Genomic DNA, 22,424 nt, shown 5'->3' with positions numbered 1-22,424 from the left:
CACCCGAAAGCAGCTGTCTGTGTGCAGTGGACCACGTGAGGGCTGCCCCTTCTCTGCTCTTTCACCTGATCTTGGGGACACTCCACCCAAGGCAGAAAGTGTGGCCATGTGTGAGTAAGGGGTGTGGAGCTGGATGACGACAGAGACAGAGGAGGGTGAGTATGTGCCTCCTCCCAGAGCCTGGACCTGTCCTGTGCCCTATCCAATCCTTCTAGAACATGAGCATTGACTCAGAGCCTGCAGGCCACCCCATACAAGCCATTCCTTCTGCAGGAGTTGGATAAGGAGGCAAGCAGGCTACCCCACCCAGATCCTTTCCATGTCCGTAGATCCCACCCCTTTGGTGGAGCCCAGGTAACTACCTAGCTCTGTGACACAGCTGCGCTCTCCCATTATCAGGGCGCCCCTAGGGTGGGGCAGCTCCATTTGCTTAAGGCTTAGCTCAGAGTAGCCTCAGCCCCCATGACGTCAAACCTGACCCCTTATAAGATGCAGGGCCCCCAGCCCATGGTCCCTCAGCAGCCTCCCAGCTTTGACATGGCTCAGCTGACCAGTGGCTTCTGTTCCTCTTTTGGCTTCATCTGCTGCCTCTTCTTCCTTCCAGCTTCTTGGGAGGCAGGTAAGATGCCCAGAGAGGTAACGGGGCCACCACTATATAGGGGGTAGAAATCATGAAGGGTCTTATTTCTCATTATTGATGGGGCTGGATGTGCTCACAGAAATTAACGAAGGCGAGTGGCATGGATGGCCGTGAAACTGCTTAGTGAGTTCAGGACATGCAGGATAGAGATCTAGATTCTGCCGTTTCTTTTGAGACAGTCTGAGAGGTTTCACCTGCTCAGAGCGTCAAGCTTAGGTAAAGGCACAGTGTGGGCTTTAGTTCTAGGCAAGGGAGCTGGCACATACTGGGCACTCACCACATGCAAGGAACCCACTGGTGTTTCATCTCCCACTGTCTCCTTAACCCCTAGAGGGTCAATGATACCCATCTTCCAGCCGAGGAGTCACATAGCTGTGAGGAGAGCAAGCTTGGTGGCTAAGAGCACGGGATGGTCCAGAAGGTTCTATACAGACTGGGCTCTTCCACTTGACTCAGCCATTTAGCTCGCCTGTCAACGGTACAGCGGGAAGGATGCTGGCAGCCTGTGCCAGTGGCTGGGGTACAACCTACTCCGCATGGTCTGACCCTCATGGCAGCTCACTGAGGTTCTGTCCCTATCTGATAGGTGGAAAACATCCCAAGACTTGGATGAGAAATGTTTGCCTCGGATAAGAGCTGCTAGGGGAGAGGGTGGCAATGCTAGGACGGTTTACGACTTAAAAGACGGTGCTGGATCAGGAAGTAGGAATGCCAAATGCAGGGGCACTTTGAGGTGGTCTGGGCATCTGAGGAAGGTCTTTATGATCTAGCAGATGTGAGACCCCAAACCAGAGATCTGGGGGTGGCTTCTTCTGCGACAAAGCAAGCAGCATCTTCTTCCAATAGTCCCAACTGGGGGTGAAACTATGCTGAGGCTCCTTCCCTGAGCTCAGGGTCTGGTTGGGGTCTCATGGGATGGCAGGATTAGGATCTGAGACTCTTTCAGTGCATCTGAGAGACCCATATAGTGTGCTCTGTCAGCATTCTGAGCTGCTATCACGGCAGAGCACTGGAGCCGGCCTCAGTTTCCCTATCTGCTTCTCTTTCCCTGTATCAGTCGAGGCCCACCCGGGTGTCAAGTCACAGCACAAGTGGAACAAACCAGCAGGGGGGGGTGTGGGAAAGCAAGTTCGCCCTCATCTCCTGCAGATTTGCATCAGGACAGAAGGCAGGGTGCAGCAGTCATGGGTGTGGCCAGGGAAGCGCCCTTGGAGCTTGTGGGGTAGGATGCTGGGAGAAACTGGAGGGTACACAGGCACATCTGAGTGAGATGGTGACAAGTCGGGGGTTTGAGGGTGCAGGCTGGGCCAGGGCTGGGCACATGACTGTGTACAACGGAGAGAGGTCAGGGGAGAGAGAGAAGAGACCGCTCAGGATGGGTGAAGCCTCCTGGACCATTTTGGCCCAGCATCTATCCACAGGACCTGTTGGTCTGCAGACTCAGGTAGGGCACAGAACTCCAGAGTCTGCCAGAGGAAGTCCCAGAGATACAGGGGCAATGTCCAGGTTAAAGCACAGCAAGGAAAGTTCAGGTAGGAGAATGTGGGAACAGGGACTGGGGATGTAGTTACAACGGTACAGTTCTTACCAAGTGTGCTCAAAACCCTGAGTAAGGTTCCAGCACTGTGGCGGTACACAGCTGTAATCCTAACGCTAGGGAGGTAGGTGCAGGAGGATCAAATAAGTTCAAGGTCAGCCTGGTTTCCAAGGTCCAGCCTGAGCTGTGTGAGAACTTGTGAAATTGACATTCACCCCAGACTTGGTGGCCACCATCTTCCTTTCACATGTTCATTTTGGGAAGTCACTTAACAGAAGATATCAGTCCTGAGTCTTCCAGTCTTCATTTTTGTTTCTGCTTTGTTTTTCCAAGTCAGAGTTTCTCATTAGTAGCTAAGGAGCCAGTCCTGGAATTCACTCTGTAAACCAAGCTGACCTGAAACTCACAGATCTGCCTGCCTCTGCCTCCTGAGTGCTGGGATTAAAAGTGTGCTCCACCACCCAGCATCTTTCAACCTTTGGAAGTCACTCTGTGTGTGTGTGTGTGTGTGTGTGTGTGTGTGTGTGTGTGTGTGTATGTGTGTGTATTTTTTTTTCCCCTTAATGTGCATAGTAGAAGGTGGTGGGCATTCTAAAGTCTCTTCAACAGTTTTCTCTGACAATTCAGCAAGTATTTATGACGTTGCCTGTTATGGGAAGCTGCTAATCTGAGCTTCCAAGCATGAGGTGACCTGAGCGAGGACAAAGTTGATGGGGACAAAGCCTGGACTTCAGCCTTGTTCCTCAATTCTGCAAGGCCAGGGGAATTCAGCACTCTCTGCCATGACTGGCATATTTGTTCGCTTGGTGGGGTCTTTATCGGGCCCTTATCATGTTTGAAGCATGGAGTGTAGTGGGAACCTGGCTATGCCCATTAGTTAGATCTCAACCTTCTCCCCACCTGTAAAACCTCAAGGTTGTAACTCCCACATCCTGGGTTTCTGTAAAAGATTAAATAAGCAAACTTGCAGAACCATACTTCAGCATGCTGCTACAGTGCCTTTTCCTTTCCCGAGAGACTGGCCTGGCTCCCATGCTGGGTGCTGAGGTCTTAAGCGATACTAGACTGGGGCTGGCATGGCATCCCAGGATGTATGTTACTTGCTGGGTATGTCTTTAATCTCAGCACTCAGGAAGTAGAGGCAGGAGGGTCTGGAGACCAGCCTGGTGTACAGAGCAAGTTCCAGGACAGCCAGGGCTACACAGAGAAACCCTGTCTCAAAAAACCACACACACATACACACACACACAGAGAGAGAGAGAGAGAGAGAGAGAGAGAGAGAGAGAGAGAGAGAGAGTTCTTGTGGTAAATAAATGAGGCAGGCTTATAGAAAATAAACATTGATCAAAAGTTATCGTTGCTATTGCTAAGGTGGCAACGCTTCCTCCATGAGATTCCAGTTTCACAGATAGAAAAATGGGGAGACTGACAGCTTCTAAGAGCCTGGTGAGGGCTGGGAACACAATCATGAAAGACTATCTGTGAAGAAATCAGACTGTTTTAGCTTTCTATAACTGTGACAAAATACCTGAGATTACCAACTATGAAGACAAAAGTTTTGTTTCGGGTCATAGTTTTTGATGATTGCAATCATGGGAAAAAAAAAAACTGGCCCTGGTGGTGTGAACCTGTTGCAGCCCATCATGATGGGATTGTATGACAGAGTGAAGCCATTCACTGTTTGGCCAAGAACAAGAAAGAGGAAGGCACAGGTATCCTAGCAGTCTCGTCAAGGGTATGCTGCCATAACCTAACCTCATTTCGTAGGCCCTGCCTTCCAGTAGTGACAATCTGGGGACTAAGCATTTAACTCCTTTGGGGGCAGTCTGGCTCTACACTGTGGCACCTGGAAAACAGTGCTCCCAGTCACTGAGAGGGAAGGGGGATGGGATCGGCAGCGAGGCCCCCTCCTTGCACCTGTAAACTCTGTTCCCTCGTGGGACTTGGGCATCTCTATTCTCCTCACGCTCTTGTCCTCTCTTCCCATGCTTCTCCCTAGGACTGAATTCCTAGACTCCATTTTCATGGCTGGGAAGGTGGGCAGGGCGGGGCTCAGTTTCCCATGACTGGGAATCGGTCCAGATTCTGGGTACCACCCTGAGCCAACTGCTGACTGACGATCTCAACTGTCTCTTTACTCCCTGGTAATCTCCAGTCTCCAGCTCTTGTGGTTAGAATTGTCCCTGTCCAGTTGTTTTGTTTTGGTTTGGTTTTTTTCATTGAATTAAGGCAAGTACCTGATAAAAGTGTGTTTTCTTTCACACCCTGTCCCTAAACAGAGCCCCTCCCAGAATCCAGCAGCCTTGCTCTCCACTGTCAGGACCTGCCAGGAGAAACCATTTTCTGTCAAAAGAATCACCCTCATCTATTCTCAGACATGTGTACAAAGAGAGGGACCCAATACGGGTAGGCTACAGGGACAGAACTATACCTCCCTCCACTCTCAGACCATACTTCATTACCAGAATGGAAGTTTCCCATTTTCCTCCCCAATCCTCTTCTACCTCATCCTCCTCCCGCACCTCTCCACCTGGACAGTTCTGCCAGGAGTCTGCCTCAGTTTCTCATAGTGTTACATCTGGAATGGAACTGATGTAACAGAAACACAAAGCTTTGGATGCGAATTCCTTCTCCTCTTGGTTCTTCCACGCAAAGTGAGTTCTAGGAAGGTGTGGTAGGAGGTGGATATCGACAAGCACACAAGCAAGTGAAAGGCAATTGGAGAAGTTTTAAATGATGCTTTTGTCTGAGAATGTGTCAGCCAATGGAAGGACAACAAGAATCCAAGCAATACCCATGGGGTAAGGGAAGAGACCATATCAACCAATGAGAGACACCTAGATCTAGAACCAAGACAGATACCCAAGACTGACAGCAAAGTTGAAGAATGAATGGATGTTTGCTGAAGGTACATTTTGAGCAAAAGTTCAGCAGTTAGAGGTGAGGATAGGGTTAAACAGTGTGATATTATAATGAGCCTTCCTGAGGAGACACCTGTACATCCCAAAGGTGCCTAGTACAGAGGCAGAAAAGAATTTAAGAAAGTTTCTTATTTGTCTGTCTCTCCACAGGTGCCAACACATTTCAAGAACTTCAGAAGACTGTTGAACCTTCAACATCTGACCATTTACTCACCCTTACTCCAAGCCTTACTCACAGGTCTCCTTCTGCCCATGCTGACCTAGACCCAGGACAACGACCTCCAGGACACCCTAAGTCTACAGCAACCCAGAAGCCCAAAAAGCCATGCAACCCCGTACACTTTGCCAAACCAGTTCATAAACCTATAGACAATTCCAAAGCCACAGATAACCAAAATGCTACTGCCCATCATGAAATGACTCTTGGTATGGAAAAGAATGCCACCAGCCAAAGAGAAGACCCAATGATCAGGAATGGACGTTCAGCCAATGACCCCAAACCCACTAACACAGAGAAAGCATCAGAGGGAAGTCATTCAACCTCAGCACCCAAGGGAAGAACAACTTGTAAGTCCACAAGTAAAACCAGAGTAACAAGGAACTCAGGTACACTGGCAAGAACTGTGGACATGAGCACTAGGCGAATGACCACCTCACACAAATCTACAACACACTCACGCAAATCTACAACTCCTTCCCACGACTCAGAGCTCAGTAGAAAAACTACATCTTCCTCAGGAAAATTCTCAGAAGCTCCAAGGATCTCATACAGGACTCCAAGGACCCCAGCAACATCAGGAGCTGAAGAACACCGGACTCCATTTGCCTCAGATGAGCCTGTCCAAATGACTACAGAACACATCAAAGGGACCACATCAGCTAGTGACAAGACCACAAGAGCCCAAGTGACTACAGCAGAGCACGAGGGAGAGAATATATCAACCAATGAGAGGACCACAAGATCCCATGCATCATCCACTGAGTCTGAAAGAGAGACTCCATCAGCCAGTGAGAGGACCACAAGGTCCCAAGCAACATCCACTCCATATGAAAGAGAGACTCCATCAGCCAGTGAGAGGACCACAAGATCCCAAGCAACATCCACTCCATATGAAAGAGAGACTCCATCAGCCGGTGAGAGGACCACAAGATCCCAAGCAGCATCCACTGAGTCTGAAAGAGAGACTCCATCAGCCGGTGAGAGGACCACAAGATCCCAAGCAGCATCCACTCCATATGAAAGAGAGACCCCATCAGCCAGTGAGAGGACCACAAGATCCCAAGCAGCATCCACTGAGTCTGAAAGAGAGACTCCATCAGCCGGTGAGAGGACCACAAGATCCCAAGCAGCATCCACTGAGTCTGAAAGAGAGACTCCATCAGCCGGTGAGAGGACCACAAGATCCCAAGCAGCATCCACTCCATATGAAAGAGAGACCCCATCAGCCAGTGAGAGGACCACAAGATCCCAAGCAGCATCCACTGAGTCTGAAAGAGAGACTCCATCAGCCGGTGAGAGGACCACAAGATCCCAAGCAGCATCCACTCCATATGAAAGAGAGACTCCATCAGCCGGTAAGAGGACCACAAGATCACAAGCAGCATCCACTCCATATGAAAGAGAGACCCCATCAGCCAGTGAGAGGACCAAAAGATCCCAAGCAGCATCCACTCCATATGAAAGAGAGACTCCATCAGCCAGTGAGAGGACCACAAGATCCCAAGCAGCATCCACTGAGTCTGAAAGAGAGACTCCATCAGCCAGTGAGAGGACCACAAGAACCCAAGCAGCATCCACTCCATATGAAAGAGAGACCCCATCAGCCAGTGAGAGGACCACAAGATCCCAAGCAGCATCCACTCCATATGAAAGAGAGACCCCATCAGCCAGTGAGAGGACCACAAGATCCCAAGCAGCATCCACTGAGTCTGAAAGAGAGACTCCATCAGCCGGTGAGAGGACCACAAGATCCCAAGCAGCATCCACTCCATATGAAAGAGAGACTCCATCAGCCAGTGAGAGGACCACAAGATCCCAAGCAGCATCCACTCCATATGAAAGAGAGACCCCATCAGCCAGTGAGAGGACCACAAGATCCCAAGCAGCATCCACTGAGTCTGAAAGAGAGACTCCATCAGCCGGTGAGAGGACCACAAGATCCCAAGCAGCATCCACTCCATATGAAAGAGAGACTCCATCAGCCAGTGAGAGGACCACAAGATCACAAGCAACATCCACTCCATATGAAAGAGAGACTCCATCAGCCAGTGAGAGGACCACAAGATACCAAGCAGCATCCACAGAGCGTGAAGGAGAAACCATATCAGGTAATGGGTGGACCACAGGATCCCAAGTGATGCCTATAGAACATGATACCACACCAGCCAATGAAAAGACTACACAAGTCTCAGCAAAGTCTACAGAACACCCAGAAGAAGCCACATCAACCACCCAGGAAGCCACACAAGTCTCAGAAAGTCCCACAGTATTCTGGAGAAAAACCACACTGGCCACTAAGACCATAAGAGCTACAAGAAACCCAGAGAAAACAGTAGCAGTCTTCAAGACCACCAGACCTGCAGTCAGGGCCACAGAGGATAAGTCTACTGCTCTCTCTCCTCATTTCCATAAAACTGAGACCACACACGAGGGATTAATTGGCTCTGTGACAACTAGAAGGGACCTGGGCACCACCACTTCAGAAGCTCATCACCCACAGCAGAATAACCACAACTCAGGCCTCCACACAGCTGGGTCGAGCAGGGAGAGCAACTCATTCCCTGCATGGGCCATAGTTATTGTTATCCTCATGGCAGTGATTGTCCTGCTGATTTCCATTGGCCTGATCGTTTTGGTAAGGGCAATGGGATGGGCGTAAGGGGGACAGAGATGAAGGAGAGATTAGAGGTCAGAGTTTAAGAGTTAGAGCTGGGGTGGAATGTGAGAACAGTAGAAAACCAACAACAATTGGAAGAGAAGGCTGTGGCTGAGATGGCAGGGGTATGTGAGAAAATATGGTAGTATTGGGTGTGAGGGTTGGGATATAAAGCCAAGGTGGATAGGGCAGTGTATCCAGGACTCTATTGGATCTGGGGTATGGACCAAGGCTTGGATAGGATCTCAGACAAGCAAAAGGTACAGGATCAGAGATAAAAGCTCCAAGGATAGTTGATGAAATCAAACAGCTGGTGGTATCTTTTTCTGTCATCTCAGGTCGCCTGTGCATCAAGACCACGCCGAGTACTGGCCCAGAACTCTGAGGATTCCGACCCTGAGGAGAGAGGGGGCCGCAATTCTTACCCCGTCTATCTGATGGAGCAGCAGAACCTGAAACCAAACCAGATCCCTTCCCCTCCGTGATCTGGAGACCTATATCCCCTGCTCTTCCGGGTTTCTTCCCTTTCCCGGAAGATGAATTGGACTTACGGCTCCAACTTCCTGGACTTAGAAAGGGCAGCAAAAACTGACAGTAACAGCTGCAACCCCTGTCAGCCATGTTCTTAACTGACTAGCTGAGGATCGAGGTGGTAAGGGTGACATTTGGAGGAAAGGGAAGAAAGAGCGAATAATGCAAGTGCTGTTTGTAGAGTGTGGTGTGAGAAGAAGGCACTTAATGGACAGCACGGGCGGGACCACTCCAAATTCTAAGAGGCACGGCTATAAGCGAGGCATAAGCACCTCAGAAGACAACACCCCGAGAGTGAAGGAGGACCCTGGGAAGCACAAGGAATAGAGGCAGGCCCAGGTTTAAAAACTAATTTATAGTAATTCTGTCCACCCCCACTTAAGGTGCACACTCTTCTGAATTCCCAGAGTACTAGATCTTATTTTTTTAATTAAAAAAGGACCAAAGAATAAAGGGAGATTGGAGAGTTTTCTTTTCCATAGTCTCTGTTGCCTGGAGAGAGAGACACCCCCCCCAACCCTGCAAAGATCATAAAACTCCTCTTCTACGTGGTTCTTCCCCCCTTCTCGTGAGTCCCTTGATTACCCCGGATGTCTGTGGTGGATTTTCCGTTTGTGGATGGGTACATACAGAAGGGTATATGTTTGCCTGCAGTCTTACCAACCAGCCACACGCCCTGTTGTGCACCCACTCCGCAATTGTATTCCTGTACCTTTCACTAAAAGTTGGCGCTAGTTTCCTCTTGCAGAGTCACCATCTTCTCCCCAGAGCGTCCCCTCTCCTCACTCTCCCACAGCGCTCTGACTTTCAGTCTTATAGGCAGTTAATCGTGTGCTTTGGGGGAAATCTACGCAGTAGACACAGTGTAGCGCCCTCTGCTGGACTTCCGTAAAAAAGCAAATACATTTGTAAGGTACGGACTCCAGGGACTCCAGACTTCCACTTTCAGGTTCCCTGGTTTCGTGACCGTATGGGTGGCCCTGGACAGGAGAGGTTGGAGGGCAGGACAGGAGTTCTTTGAAGGGCCAGAGAGAGGAGACAGAATTTCTACTGTTTCTAAAATGGCCATTTGTGGGTTTAGGTAAAAGCTCAGTTCAATTCATTGTGGATTTATCTGCATGGCAAAAAGGGAGGGGGGTGGGGATTTTAGTATTGATAAGAAAGGTTTTGTTTTTTTTTTTTTAAGACTCGTGTGTGTGTGTGTGTGTGTGTGTGTGTGTGTGTGTGTGTGTGTGTGCAGTTCATCATATTCTCCTGGCCTTACAGGACTTACAGGAGGTTGTGACCCACCCAGTATGGGTGTTAAGAACCAAAGTCAGATCTCTGAAAGAGCAGTGCTTGCTCTTAACGGTTGAGCTGTCTCTCCAGACCTAGAAGCAACATTTCTAAGCATCCAACATCTATAGTTTATTGATATAAAGACATATATGACAACATTCCTGCCTGAGACAGAAATTCAGGAACACTAAAAGACTTCCACAAGAGTCACCACAGGAAGTGATATACAGACAGGAAGTACTTATAGACAGGAAGTGCTATGTAGATTAAATAACCTAGGTAATTAAACCAGTATTTACAAGCAGCCATGTCTCTGTTAGATGCCAAAACCATAAGTTCCCACAGCACTGGCCCACTACCCAAATAGCCTTGATGTCCACTGATGCTGGAGAAAGGTGGCTGACAAGGCACTCAGTGTGCCACAGGCCTTCCAGCCACACTCTGAAGGGACCAGACCATCACCTAGCCTCCTGCTTTAGCAGCCATGACAGGCTGCAGAAAAGACCCAGCAAGATGTAGGCCTCTGACTCAGCAAGACATGCTGAGCTTCCTGACCTTGCCCTTCCTCCCAGTCACTAGGAGGTCAGATACCCTCCATGTGGCAAGGAACCAATCAGAAGTTAGCTGGCAGGCTTTGGACAAGCTTTTGGGTAAAAGTAATATAACAGTGACATGAAGAGCATAGCAACCACCTGGGAGGACCTATAGGCCATAGCAACCAGTTAACCATTCAACCCAGGACAGGGAACTGGACCAATCCTGAGACTGATGCATACCCCTGGACACTCCCCTTGTATATCCCAGTAAATTTGCTGCCTCAAAGCTACTTCGGGTCCTTCTCCCTCCACCTGCTCTGATGAATGAATGGATGAGGGGTTGAGTTAAGACAGTTAACTCGTTAAACAATAAAAGAATTTGCTTTTGCATGGGAATGGGTCTCTTGATTTTAGGGTTCAGAATTTGGGCACAATAACTCCAACCCTAACCAGGCAGCTGGATCACAGGTCATTATTTGCTACTTTCCCACATTTCTAGGTATTAACAAGTCCCCCAAAGACAGAATCCCAACTCTGATATGCATTTGGACAGACAGTCTCTCTAGATGTCTCATGGAGGGGACAGGCTCCTCTGGGGACAGTTAGCAACTGGGCTTCAGAAAGAGTACATGGGGGGTCAGAGGGATCCCAGACTTAGCTCATTGGTGAAGCCTAAGGCAGGCAGGGTCTCCTGGAAGAAGAGAAGGGTGTGTGGTTTCCAGTTGTCTGGACAGATGTGACTTAGCTGTCCCCATACAGTGAGTGACCTTGGGCTCCCAGGATGCTAAACAGCTCAGTGCCCCCCTCCCTGAGCTGAATTCCTCCCATCTGGATGCTAATAATAATAATCATTTCCCTCCTAGAGCCTTTACATCCAGCTGAGCACAGTTTCCCTGGGGCTTGCTAACTATTACCCTGAAACTGCAGGGAAGTCCTTTAATGAGCTCCAGACTGGACCCACGGGAAGCATAACTACTTAACAAGCAGGTCTGGGAGATACCTCCTTTTCTGCATGTCCTGTCTGTGTCCTTGTGCCTCCTAAGGGTCACTACAGGAGCTTGGAGTGCCTAAGACCCAGTGGACAGGGGCCGGAGGCTAGCCTCCAGTTCATCCATCTGCAGCCCTCCCTTCTCCTGAGGCTCTGCCTGATGGGTGGACCTTGGATTTCTTCTGTGGAATAGAGCTCACTGTGTTTCTGGATTCCCTTCTCTTAGCATGAGATCTACTAGGTCAGTTTCTGCCCTAATCACAGATGGGATAGCCTGGATTTCTCTCCCACAGCCAAGCAGAACACACAAAAACTACTCTTTGTCAGTGCTGCGCATCCATAGATAGTGGTCAACCATCCCAACACACTAGGGATTCTTCCTCTCTTCACGTCTGAAACAACCCAAGCCTCACCCGCAGTCACCTTGGTTGCTGTCACAGTATCATTGCCTCTCACAATCTCCATGATAACATCTGCTCACACCACCACACCTCCCCCACACTCTCTGAGAACACATAGCTTCCATTTCACCCTCCCAGGTTGTCATATCCTCCAGCACCATTTCTGTGCCAATGAATGTCTCCAACACACTTGCTGAGGCCACCACAGGGTCCCCCACCACTTCTGAGACTGTCAATTCCTCTTCTGCAGGATCTGTGTCCACCTTGCCTTCCAGCTCAGGCTCTGAGACCACTTCCATTAGAGACCCTGAACAATGGTGGTGTCTTCTACAGAAACTAGAGCACCTAACATGACCACTTTTGCTTCTGATTCTATGATCCTGGAAGGGACTCCATGTACAATCTCAACAGCTCCAAATGCCTCTCTCCTGAGCATATCTCTGTGGCAGCATCATTGACCTCCTCATCTGTAAATCAGAAGGACCAATGTCGAAGTTAGGGTTTCTATTTCTGTAAAGAGACACCACGACCACAGCAACTATTTTCAAGGAAAATATTTCCTTGGGGCTGGCTCACAGTTCAGAGGTTTAGTCCATTGTCATCATGGTGGGGCATGATGGCATGCAGGCAGATATGGTGCTGGAGAAGGAGCTGATAGTTCTACATCTTGATCTGCAGGCAACAGGAAGCGAACTGTGTCACTATGCATAGCTTGAGTGTAGGAGACCTCAAAGCCTGTCTCCACAGTAGCACACTTCCTCCTACAAGGCCATACCTTCTCTAACAAAGCCACATCTCCTAATAGTGCCATTCCCTATGAGCTTATGAAGGCCAATTATAATCAAACAACAAAGGCAAGAAAGTCCATCCACTAACCGACCACCCCTCCCAAAGACAGGGCCATATAATAGGGCCAGTAACAACAAGCAACCCCGCCCCTACAAACAAACAGCTGGATGTTTTCACCCCATCCCTCATCCTCATTACTCTGGTTTTAGTTACTAAGGGTATTGTGGCACTGAGTTTCTGCATGGTGAGTGAGCTTGTGTGGAAACAGGGGAACCTTCCTAGCCCAAATCACCAAAGAACTCAGGGACAAGCCTGTGTCCTCCCAAGGTCAGGTCCTGCATCAACAGAAGCCATACCAAAAGGTCTAAGGAGCTTCTCAATGGAAAAGGAAAAGCCCCCTTTTTCTAGTATCCAACCTGTGGGGTTCTGGTGACATTTAAATAGAATCCTTTCTGTTGTTGTTGTTTGTTTTTGTTTGTTTGGTTGGTTGGTTGGTTTCTTGAAACAGGGTTTTTCTGTATTACTTTGGAGCCTGTCCTAGAACTTACTCTATAGACCAGACTGGTCTCTGCCCCCCAAATGCTGGGATTAAAGGCGTGTACCACGAACACCCAGCTCAGAATTTACTTTTTGAAAAAAACTTTTATTACATTTATTTATTGATTGCAGGAAGTATCCTACCTCGTGTGCACATGCATATCAGAGAAAAACTTGGGGAAGCAAACTCTTTCATGCTTTTAAGCTGGGCAACAGGCACCTTTACCCACTGAGCCATCTTGCGGGTTCTAGAGTGAAGTTTAAACAAATTTACATCGGAACAGGGCTGTGCTTTAGGGGTCATGGCAGCTCTAGACTGTGAGACTCCGTTTCCTTCAAATTGTACAATATAGCATAGAGTGCCCTTCCAACCCCTGCCTCGAGTCCTTCAGTGATGGACTGTGATTTGGAACAGTAAACTGTCTAAGTTGCTTTTGGTGGGGGTGTTTTATCGCAGCAACGAAAAAATTGCAACACTCTGTAATGGACTGGGAGTGCTCACTGAAAATACCTTGAAGGAAAAGAGATGAGCTGGCAAATCTTCAGGGAGTTAAGTTGACAGGAAAATGAGCAGTGCTAAAATTAAAAAAGTGATAAGCCAGGGACTGGAGAGATGGCTTAGAGGTTAAGAGCACTGGCTGCTCCTCTAGAGGTCCTGAGTTCAATTCCCAGCAACCACACGGTGGCTCACAATCACCTCTAATGAGATCCGGTGCCCTCTTCTGGCACAAAAGTGACATACAGATAGAGTACTCATACATAAAATAAATAAACCTTAAAAAAAAAAAATGAGTCAACCACAGTGGTACACACCTATAAAGCCGGCACTCAGGGGTCTGAGCGAGGTGGACAAGAGTTTGTGGGCAGCCTGGGTTATGTGGCATGACCCTAGCTAGATAAGCCGAAGTTAAGAAGTCACGGAATTTGAGCTCAAGATATTTCTACCTTGGTGGGACCAGTTCAGGTGGCCTGTCCAGTAGTCCCTCATTTAAATTAGGAACCCTCCCTGAGAACACAAACTAAAATGAAACTCATCCTTCCTAGAATACAAGTAAAACCACCCGCCTGTAGGCATGGCACAGGGAAGGGTAAATAAGGAAGGTGTTGCCTTGAGAAACCAACAGTAAACACAGCAGTATTTAAAATGACTTCCAGCGGGAGTCATAGCACTGGAAAAGACCTCAGACTTTTTTTTTTTTTTTTTTTTTTTTTTTTTTTTTTTTGGTTTTTCAAGACAGAGTTTTTCTGTGTAGCTTTGTAGACCAGGCTGTCCTTGAACTCACAGAGATCCTCCTGTTTCTGCCTCCCAAGTGCTGGGATTAAAGGTGTGTGCCACCACCTCCCGATTAAGACCTCAGTTTTATAACCCAACTTAAAGAATCTTCAAACGGCCATACCAGTGTATGCTTAGAAAAATTATGCACATTCTCTGAGGAAGGTCATTCCTTCAGCTCAGCCTTCAGATAACATCTACAGGTGATACTCTAAGAGATATCAACACAGTATTAGAAATTTTCAATGCAAACAAACATGAAATAAAGTATGTTTCAGTCTACAAAAGCTTCGATGTTAGAAACATTAAATGTAGACTATAAAGTAAATGGGTTTAAAATGTGTGTGGTGCCTTCAGAGCTACCCACAAACATCCCTAGACACCTTTGGTGTTGGGCTTTTGTTTTTGAGGGGTGGGTTAGATGTGTATTGAGAGGGTTTCATGTAACCTAGGTTGGCTCTGAACTTACTGTGTAGTAGAGGCTGGTTTTGAACCCTGTATTCTTCTGCCTCTGCCTCCCCTGTCCTGGCATTGTAGACATGTGTTGTCATACCCAGTAAGGTTGCTCAAGTTGTATTCCTCAGTTTCCCTTGCATCTTCATGTAGTTGTGTGACAATGTTTGATGACATGTAAACTAGTAACATTAATTTCTCACAAAGGAAAAGAAATAAAGTAAAATTTAAGCCTGGGGGCCGTAGCTCTGTGGAGGTGTAGAGCCCTGGATGACATGCAGAAGGCTCAGGGTTCTACCCCAAGCACCACACAGACACAAACAGGCAAGAAATTTGCTGGGTGTGATGGTGCACACTTAACAACAGGAGGATAAGGCAGGGGTTGGGGGGGTCTGTAGTTTGAGGCCCACCTGGCCTGCGTAGCAAGCCCCTGTCTCAGGAAGCAAACAAACTCACAGATCTCAAAAGACAGAATGAAAGTGCTTATGGCATTTAGGTGTGACCTGTGAGATGAGTCATGAGAATTATCAAGGTGTTCCAAGTCCCCTGTTGTGAGCACAAGAGATTAGTTACTTTTAGATTCTGATCAGTACACATGGCACAGCTTTCAGAAAGCTGCTAAGCCATAGACTCTGAATTTGCATCTAAGATCCTTCCCTCTGGCTAAGTCTGGATTGGGCTGGCAAGGTCCCATTCTTGGAGAGCCATCAAGTTTTCAGCTGTAGAGTTACAGGAAACCTAGAACCTCCCTTGTCACAGAAGGCTCTTCTTGCCTTAGTCTGAGGAGCTATCAGTCTGGGGGTCCATGAGCTCCTCCTTATCAGGTCAGCTGGGTGACTGACATCTTGAGGGGTATAAATGCTTTCTCATGATAGGAGTGGGCTTTCTGGCTCTGGAGAGAGCAGGTGTGATCAGAGAACCTGGCATATTCCTAAAATCCCTTTCTTCATATCTCACCATGTGATATGCTCCGCTCACAGGGGCCACCATGACATTAACCGCCATATTGTCCCCTCAGGCAAGCAGATGGGGCTGCCCAATCTTGGACTTTGAGCCTCCTAAAGTATGAGCTAAATCAGTTTTTTTTTTTAATAAAGTATCCAGCTTCAGAAATTGTCCTGACTGACTGTAATTGTCAACTTAACACAGCCTAGCATCATCTGAGAGATGTCTGGATGGAGAAATGGCCTAGAATGCACTGGCCTGTGCATGTCTGTAGGAAACCATCTTGATTATTAATTGATACAGGAGCAGCAGGATCCCCAGGCAGGTGGGCTTTCATTGTATAAGAAAGCTAGCTGAGCATGAGCATGAGCCATCAAGGAGGCCAGACAGCAAAGCAGGAGAACAGCCTTTCTCCATGGTTTCTGCTTCAACCTCCTTTGAGTCTCTACTCTGGCTTTCTTCAGTGGTGGATTATGACCTGGAAGTGTGAGCCAAATAAATAAGTCTTCTCCTCCCCAAGTTGCAACAGAAATCAAACTAGGACAGGTACTTTGTTATAGCAGAAAATGAACAAAGATAGAACCCAAAGACAGGTTTACTACGGATGGCAGTCTCTTCCTCTATTGATTCAACACCTGCAACCCAGGAGCCCAGCTCCCTCATGACTGCTTCCTTTGGAATCAATAGGGTCCTGCTCTTCAGCTGAGATCCTTGGGGCTTCCTCTCTGCTCAAGCCAAACCACAGAATTTCTTGGACCAGGAAACAAAATCTTGAACTAGAGCAGGTTTCTGACCCCATCCCTGCCTCAGGGGTGGGTCCCTCCTGACACTCTTGAGCTCCTTTTTCTCTTCCTGTTTCAACCCAGCCCGGTGTAATCATGTCACGCTTTTTTTTTTTTTTTTTTTTTTTTTTTTTTTGTACTATCCCTTTGACCCTTAGGCCGATGCCTTCCCAGGCTTAGTTCTGTTTCCTTAGGTACTCATGGTTCACAGTCTGTCAGCCTCTCCCTGGCCCACAGGAATCTATAAAGGTGGCAGGAGCATTTTGATGATGAGAAAGACAAGACAGCCTATCACTGAGGAGACTTAGCAGCTAAGGCATCTGCCTCCCCGGCCTCCCAGGAACAAAGCTCTTAGAAGAACAGGGCTCCCGGGAGCTCATCATCATCTCATCTTCTTCAAGAACTTTCTAGAACTTGGCTGCATTTGGGACCCAGGTGCCTTCACAGGGATGCAGAGGGGAAGCAATTTCCAGTGCTGGCTGCTTGTGCAGTTCCTGCTTTTAGGAGGTAGTAAGTAGTTTTGTCTAAATGTGGACGATCTGAGAGCCTCTGAGGAGGTGGGGGAGGCTGTGACAAACTCTAGTTCTCCCCAGAGAAGAGATTCATCATTTCATCTCTTCAGGGAAACATTGTATCATCACCCATGAGTCAGTGGCTACACTGTGGGCTCTGGTCTCACATTGCCTACAACCTAAGACATGGCTCCACTAACCACACTGTGGAGGACTGGCTTCCCTGTGCCTCAGTTTACATGTCTGTGAAAGGGTGATAACGTGTAGTGTGGGTCAGTGTTTAAATAGAAAAAAAAGTTAACTGTTTAAATATTTATTTATTTATGTAATGTGTGCTGGTGTTTTGCCTGTATATATTCTGTGTGAGGGCATCTGATCCCCTGGAACTGAAGTTATAGACAACTGTGAGCTGCCATGTGGGTACAGGGTACAGGTGGGAACTGAACCTGGGTCCTCTGGAAGAGCAAGTAGCTAGTGCTCTTAACCACCGAGCCATCTCTCCAGTCCTGAGCTGTTTCTTAATTTCAGTTTTTCATATTCTTGACATTGAATTTCCCTCCTGTCTGTAACTCTGATTCCACAGCAGCCTAAGTCATCCTCAGAGCAAGAACATTGTCCAAACACCAACCTGGGGCTGGTGGCCAGTCCTGTAATTCCAGCTACTGGTGGGGCTGGGATGGCAAGGTTTATCTGGGCTGTCAGCGTGTCCAACAGTAGCCTGGTCAATGTGGTGAGACCCTATCTGGAAATAACACAGCATAAAACAAAGAAGAAAGCTATAGTATAGCTCATGCGTAGAGTGCCTGCATAGGCATATGAGAGGCCCTGGGCTTGAAACTCCACACACACACACACACACACACACACACACACACACACACACACACAGAAAGATAAAATTAAACAAGCAGAGCCGGGTGTAGTCCCTTGTGTCTGAGGTCTCAGCAGCCAGCCAGGATTATTTGGCAAAGGCCCTGTCTAAAAATGAGAAATGGTCAGAAGATAACTGACTTATCACAAATTAATTACAAAGACAACAGTGATCATAAAAATCAAGGCTCTAAGCCAGGCAGTGGTGAGGCACACCTTTAATCCCAGCTCTTGGGAGGCAGAAGCAGGCAGATCCCTGTGAGTTCGAGGCCAACCTTGTCAACAAGAGCTATTTCCAGGACAGCTTCCAAAGCAACAGAGAAAACCTGTCTTGAAAAACCAAAACAAACAAACAAACAAACAAATCAAGGCTGCCTCTGTGAGAAGGTGATGAAGAAAGCGCTGTCTCAAGTAGACGTCAGTGAAAACCTTCTGGGTTCTACAAAAGAGCAGAAGACAAAAGACCCCGGTGGTCTTTGGTTCTCACTGGAAGCTTCAGATATGCTTCAATGAAGGCTAGGTTACTGCAGTATGTGAGAAGCCCCCAGGACAGTGCTATAAGGCCTGGGGACCTGTTATCCCAGCACACAGGAAGGACCATAACTGGGAATTGTGAATAAATCCTTCCTCTAAGATTGCTCTCCTTGAGGTATTTTATAACAGCAACAGAATATGTTATATATTTATATACACATATATAACTTTTATCCACTTACCTGAAAAAAATTGTCTCTCATGTGTGTAGAGTGTGTGTGTGTGTGTGTATTTACATCTGTGTTGAGGCTCAAGTACATGGTTTTGCCTATGCTTGGCAAAACTTGGATGTTTTCATGTGGCTGGAGTGATCACTCAGTAGTTTGGAGCATTGGCTGCTCTCCCACAGAACCCAGGTTCCATTCCCAGAATGCATACGGTGGCCAACAACCATCAATAATTCCAGCTTTAGGGGATCCAACACACTCTTCTGCCCTCCACAGGCACCAGGCACACATAAATATTTCTAATTCTTCATTAGATAATAATTAATAACTGTGTCCATAGATCAGTCATGAACACTGAATAAAATCACCCAAGAAATTAATTTGACAAAGCAGAGAGCACAAAGCAAGGATGTTTAACTTAGACAGTTATCATTCGTGGTTATATCTACAAAAACACCTTCTCTTATACCACAGTAAATACCAGCATTAACTGCAGAACAACCTTGAACTGTCCAACAATAAAAACCATTGACAAGACAACAGCCTCCGACTCTACACCCACCTCAGCCACAGCTGGGACCAGCACCACATCCAACTCTACACCCGCCTCAGCCACAGCTGGGACCAGCACCGCCTCAGACTCTACACCCGACTCAGCCACAGCTGGAACCAGCACCACCTCTGACTCTACACCCGCCGCAGCCACAGCTGGGACCAGCACTGCCTCAGACTCTACACCCGCCTCAGCCACAGCTGGGACCAGCACAGCCTCAGACTCTACACCCGCCTCAGCCACAGCTGGGACCAGCACCGCATCCGACTCTACACCCGCCTCAGCCACAGCTGGGACCAGCACCGCCTCAGACTCTACACCCGCCTCAGCCACAGCTGGGACCAGCACCGCATCCGACTCTACACCCGCCGCAGCCACAGCTGGGACCAGCACAGCCTCAGACTCTACACCCGCCTCAGCCACACCTGGGACCAGCACCGCATCCGACTCTACACCTGCCTCAGCCACAGCTGGAACCAGCACAGCCTCAAACTCTACACCCACCTCAGCCACAGCTGGGAACAGCACCACATCGGACTCTACACCCGCCGCAGCCACAGCTGGAACCAGCACCACCTCTGACTCTACACCCGCCGCAGCCACAGCTGGAACCAGCACCACATCCGACTCTACACCCGCCTCAGCCACAGCTGGGACCAGCACAGCCTCAGACTCTACACCCGCCTCAGCCACAGCTGGGACCAGCACCGCATCCGACTCTACACCCGCCTCAGCCACAGCTGGGACCAGCACCGCATCCGACTCTACACCCGCCTCAGCCACAGCTGGGACCAGCACCACATCCGACTCTACACCCGCCTCAGCCACAGCTGGAACCAGCACCGCATCCGACTCTACACCCGCCTCAGCCACAGCTGGGACCAGCACAGCCTCAGACTCTACACCCGCCTCAGCCACAGCTGGAACCAGCACCACATCCGACTCTACACCCGCTTCAGCCACAGCTGGGACCAGCACCGCCTCAGACTCTACACCCGCCTCAGCCATAGCTGGGACCAACACCGCCTCTGACTCTGGCTGGACAACCACGCATAGCAGTTCTAACCTGGCAGTGTCTACTGGAACATACACCACTTCCAAACACACCCACCCAATTGCACCTCCAGTGAAAGAGGTGAAATCCAGGGGGGCCCTGAAGCCTTGGGAAATCTTCCTCATCGCCCTGGCCTCTGTTGTCATGGCCTTGGCACTCTTTGCTGGGGTCTTTTTTTTCGTGGTGAGTGCCTGTTTTGTAAGGGGGTGCTTAGGGAATGGAGGGGTGGTGGGTTCCAGAGTTCCCAACTCAGAAGAAGTAGATAGGGAGGGAGTAGAGATGGGGAGAATTACAAGTAAAAACACATGATCTGATGGGTGTATCCACATCTCAATAAACCACAGAGTCTGGGTAAAGAGTGCAAGGAGGAACATGAGTGGGCTGGAGGAGTCCTAGGCGAGGAGGAGATGGCTGGAGCATGGGGGAAGACCTGTGGGGAACGGGGATGTTTGCAGAGTCTTCCATGGTAAGGGCCTGGAAGAGGGAGACATGGTTCTTACACTATGGGCTCTTTTTCTAGAGAAGATACCTGTCTCTGAGAAATGGTGCCGACATAGCTTTCTACAACCCCCACAACTCCAACCTTTCTCCTGGAGAAACCCATACGCCTCCAGGGAGCCCTACCTGGTCCTGGAGGAGACCAGTAATCGCTGGGGTCATGGAGATGAACGGGAAATAACAAGTGCCACCCAGAAGCCCAGGACTGCACCCTTCAGAGGAGACCTGAGCTGCTTCCTATTCTGCGCCCCCCCCCCCAGGAGTCCCTTCCCAACTTTGTTTGGATCCTTGACATATTTGAGAAAGATAAATTCTTTCCTTTTCCTGTCTTTACCAGACATGGGAAGGAGGATAATGCATTTGTCATTTCACAAAGAAATAGATACATCCAACATGTCTAAAGAGAGAATGTGTGTTCATGGGTGGGCATCTGGAGCTCTGAAGGAAATTGTCCAGTTAGTTATATGAGAGAGCAGCCTTCGCAGTCTCCACAGCAAAACCCAGAGGCCTTGCTTGAGATCTGTGTGTTCCCCTTTTCTTAGTCTTCCTGCTCCAAGCATGATCCACTATGCTGCTGTTTTAGTTATTTTTCTATTGTTGTGATGAGACACCATGACCAAGGCAACTTATGGAAGAGTCCATTAGGGGCTTAGACTTTCAGAAGTTTAGAGTCTATAAGAGGCATGGCGGGGAAGTATGACTGCAGGCAGGCACTCCTTCTTGAGACACAGCTAAGAGACAGAGGAACACTGGGAACAACATTTTGAAACATTAAGGCTCATTCTAAGTGACATACCCCCTCTGGCAAGGCCACCCCTCCTATTCCTTCCCAAACAGTTCAGCTGGAGACCAAGCATTCCCCTATGTGAGCCTGTTGGGGGACATTCTCATTCAAACCCCCACAACTGGAGGGTCAGGAAAATGGAGTTGGTGAAAGTGATGGGGGAGAGATTCAGGGGAAGGGTCTAGGGCAGGTGCTCTACTCCTCTATCCCGACAATGTCCAAGCCCACCAAGACACCCAACTTAAGCAAAAACACTCTAAAGGGTAATAAAGCTATTATTTCAACATTTGTATTCACAGTTGAGTACAAACTACGTTCTCTGAGATTACTAAATTTATGACAAATGTTAAATATATAGGATACAGTTTTTAAAAAAATTTGAGAATATATCCACAGAAGATCAAAATAACTGCTAACACTGCTGTTCAAGCACACAAGGGCATTTCCACACCAGTGGAGGCTTAGTCAACAGAGCCTAAGTAGCTTCATGAGAGCTCATTGAGTCTGAGGGACCAGTGTCACTGGTCCCTAATTACTGGCTGGGGGCAGCTTGTGAAGACAGGATGCAGGCTTAGACCAACCAGGCTGAATTCACGAACGACCTCATTTCCATTTATTCATATTCATGTGTGTGCAGTGCTAGCTGAGGCCATCAGAGGGTGTCCCATTTCTTTGAACTGGAATTACAGGTGGTTGTGAGCAACCCTGTGGATGCTAAGAGTTGAACCTGGGTCCTCTGCAAGAGTATCCAGTGCTCTTAACCACTGAGCCATCCCCGAGGCAGAGGACTGCAGACAGAGCCTTGCCTATGCTAAGTGCACAGTGTGCCTCTGATCTTCACTCCCAGTCCTTTTGTGTATTTATTTTCTTGCAAACCACGTGTCCTGTAGGAATGCACCTTGGAGGCCTTCACTGCACTGTGGAAACAGTCTTCATGTCTGGATGAGCAGAGCTGTGCTGGGGCC

General features: G+C 48.5%; 2 protein-coding genes across 2 annotated transcripts; both read left to right on the top strand.

Moving 5' to 3' along the window:
- Positions 1–526: 526 nt before the first annotated feature.
- On the top strand, positions 527–8,625 carry Mucl3 (mucin like 3). Its single transcript, XM_051187456.1, has 4 exons — positions 527–619; positions 5,249–6,122; positions 6,753–7,953; positions 8,313–8,625. Exons 1-4 carry the CDS (start codon positions 538–540, stop codon positions 8,457–8,459), a joined length of 2,304 nt encoding a protein of 767 aa, XP_051043413.1. The 5' UTR covers positions 527–537; the 3' UTR covers positions 8,460–8,625.
- Muc21 (mucin 21, cell surface associated) lies at positions 8,511–20,856 on the top strand. Its single transcript, XM_051186598.1, has 3 exons — positions 8,511–8,586; positions 19,045–20,360; positions 20,698–20,856. Exons 1-3 carry the CDS (start codon positions 8,511–8,513, stop codon positions 20,854–20,856), a joined length of 1,551 nt encoding a protein of 516 aa, XP_051042555.1.
- Positions 20,857–22,424: the final 1,568 nt, after the last annotated feature.

This window comes from Phodopus roborovskii, unplaced genomic scaffold, assembly GCF_943737965.1.
Source record: "Phodopus roborovskii unplaced genomic scaffold, PHOROB, whole genome shotgun sequence".
NCBI lineage: Eukaryota > Metazoa > Chordata > Mammalia > Rodentia > Cricetidae > Phodopus > Phodopus roborovskii.
The sequence above is the reverse complement of the archived record's forward strand: the minus strand, read 5'-3'. Positions and strand labels throughout refer to the sequence as shown.

Excerpts from the sequence above, each read along its gene's own strand:
- Mucl3 (XM_051187456.1), top strand. The coding sequence starts at position 538 with ATGGCTCAGCTGACCAGTGGCTTCTGTTCCTCTTTTGGCTTCATCTGC. Across the intron at positions 6,123-6,752 it reads GCCAGTGAGAGGACCACAAG|ATCCCAAGCAGCATCCACTC; the intron begins GTCCCAAGCAAC and ends GAGGACCAAAAG. Across the intron at positions 7,954-8,312 it reads CCATTGGCCTGATCGTTTTG|GTCGCCTGTGCATCAAGACC; the intron begins GTAAGGGCAATG and ends CTGTCATCTCAG.
- Muc21 (XM_051186598.1), top strand. The coding sequence starts at position 8,511 with ATGAATTGGACTTACGGCTCCAACTTCCTGGACTTAGAAAGGGCAGCA. Across the intron at positions 8,587-19,044 it reads CAGTAACAGCTGCAACCCCT|TAAATACCAGCATTAACTGC; the intron begins GTCAGCCATGTT and ends CTTATACCACAG. Across the intron at positions 20,361-20,697 it reads CTGGGGTCTTTTTTTTCGTG|AGAAGATACCTGTCTCTGAG; the intron begins GTGAGTGCCTGT and ends CTCTTTTTCTAG.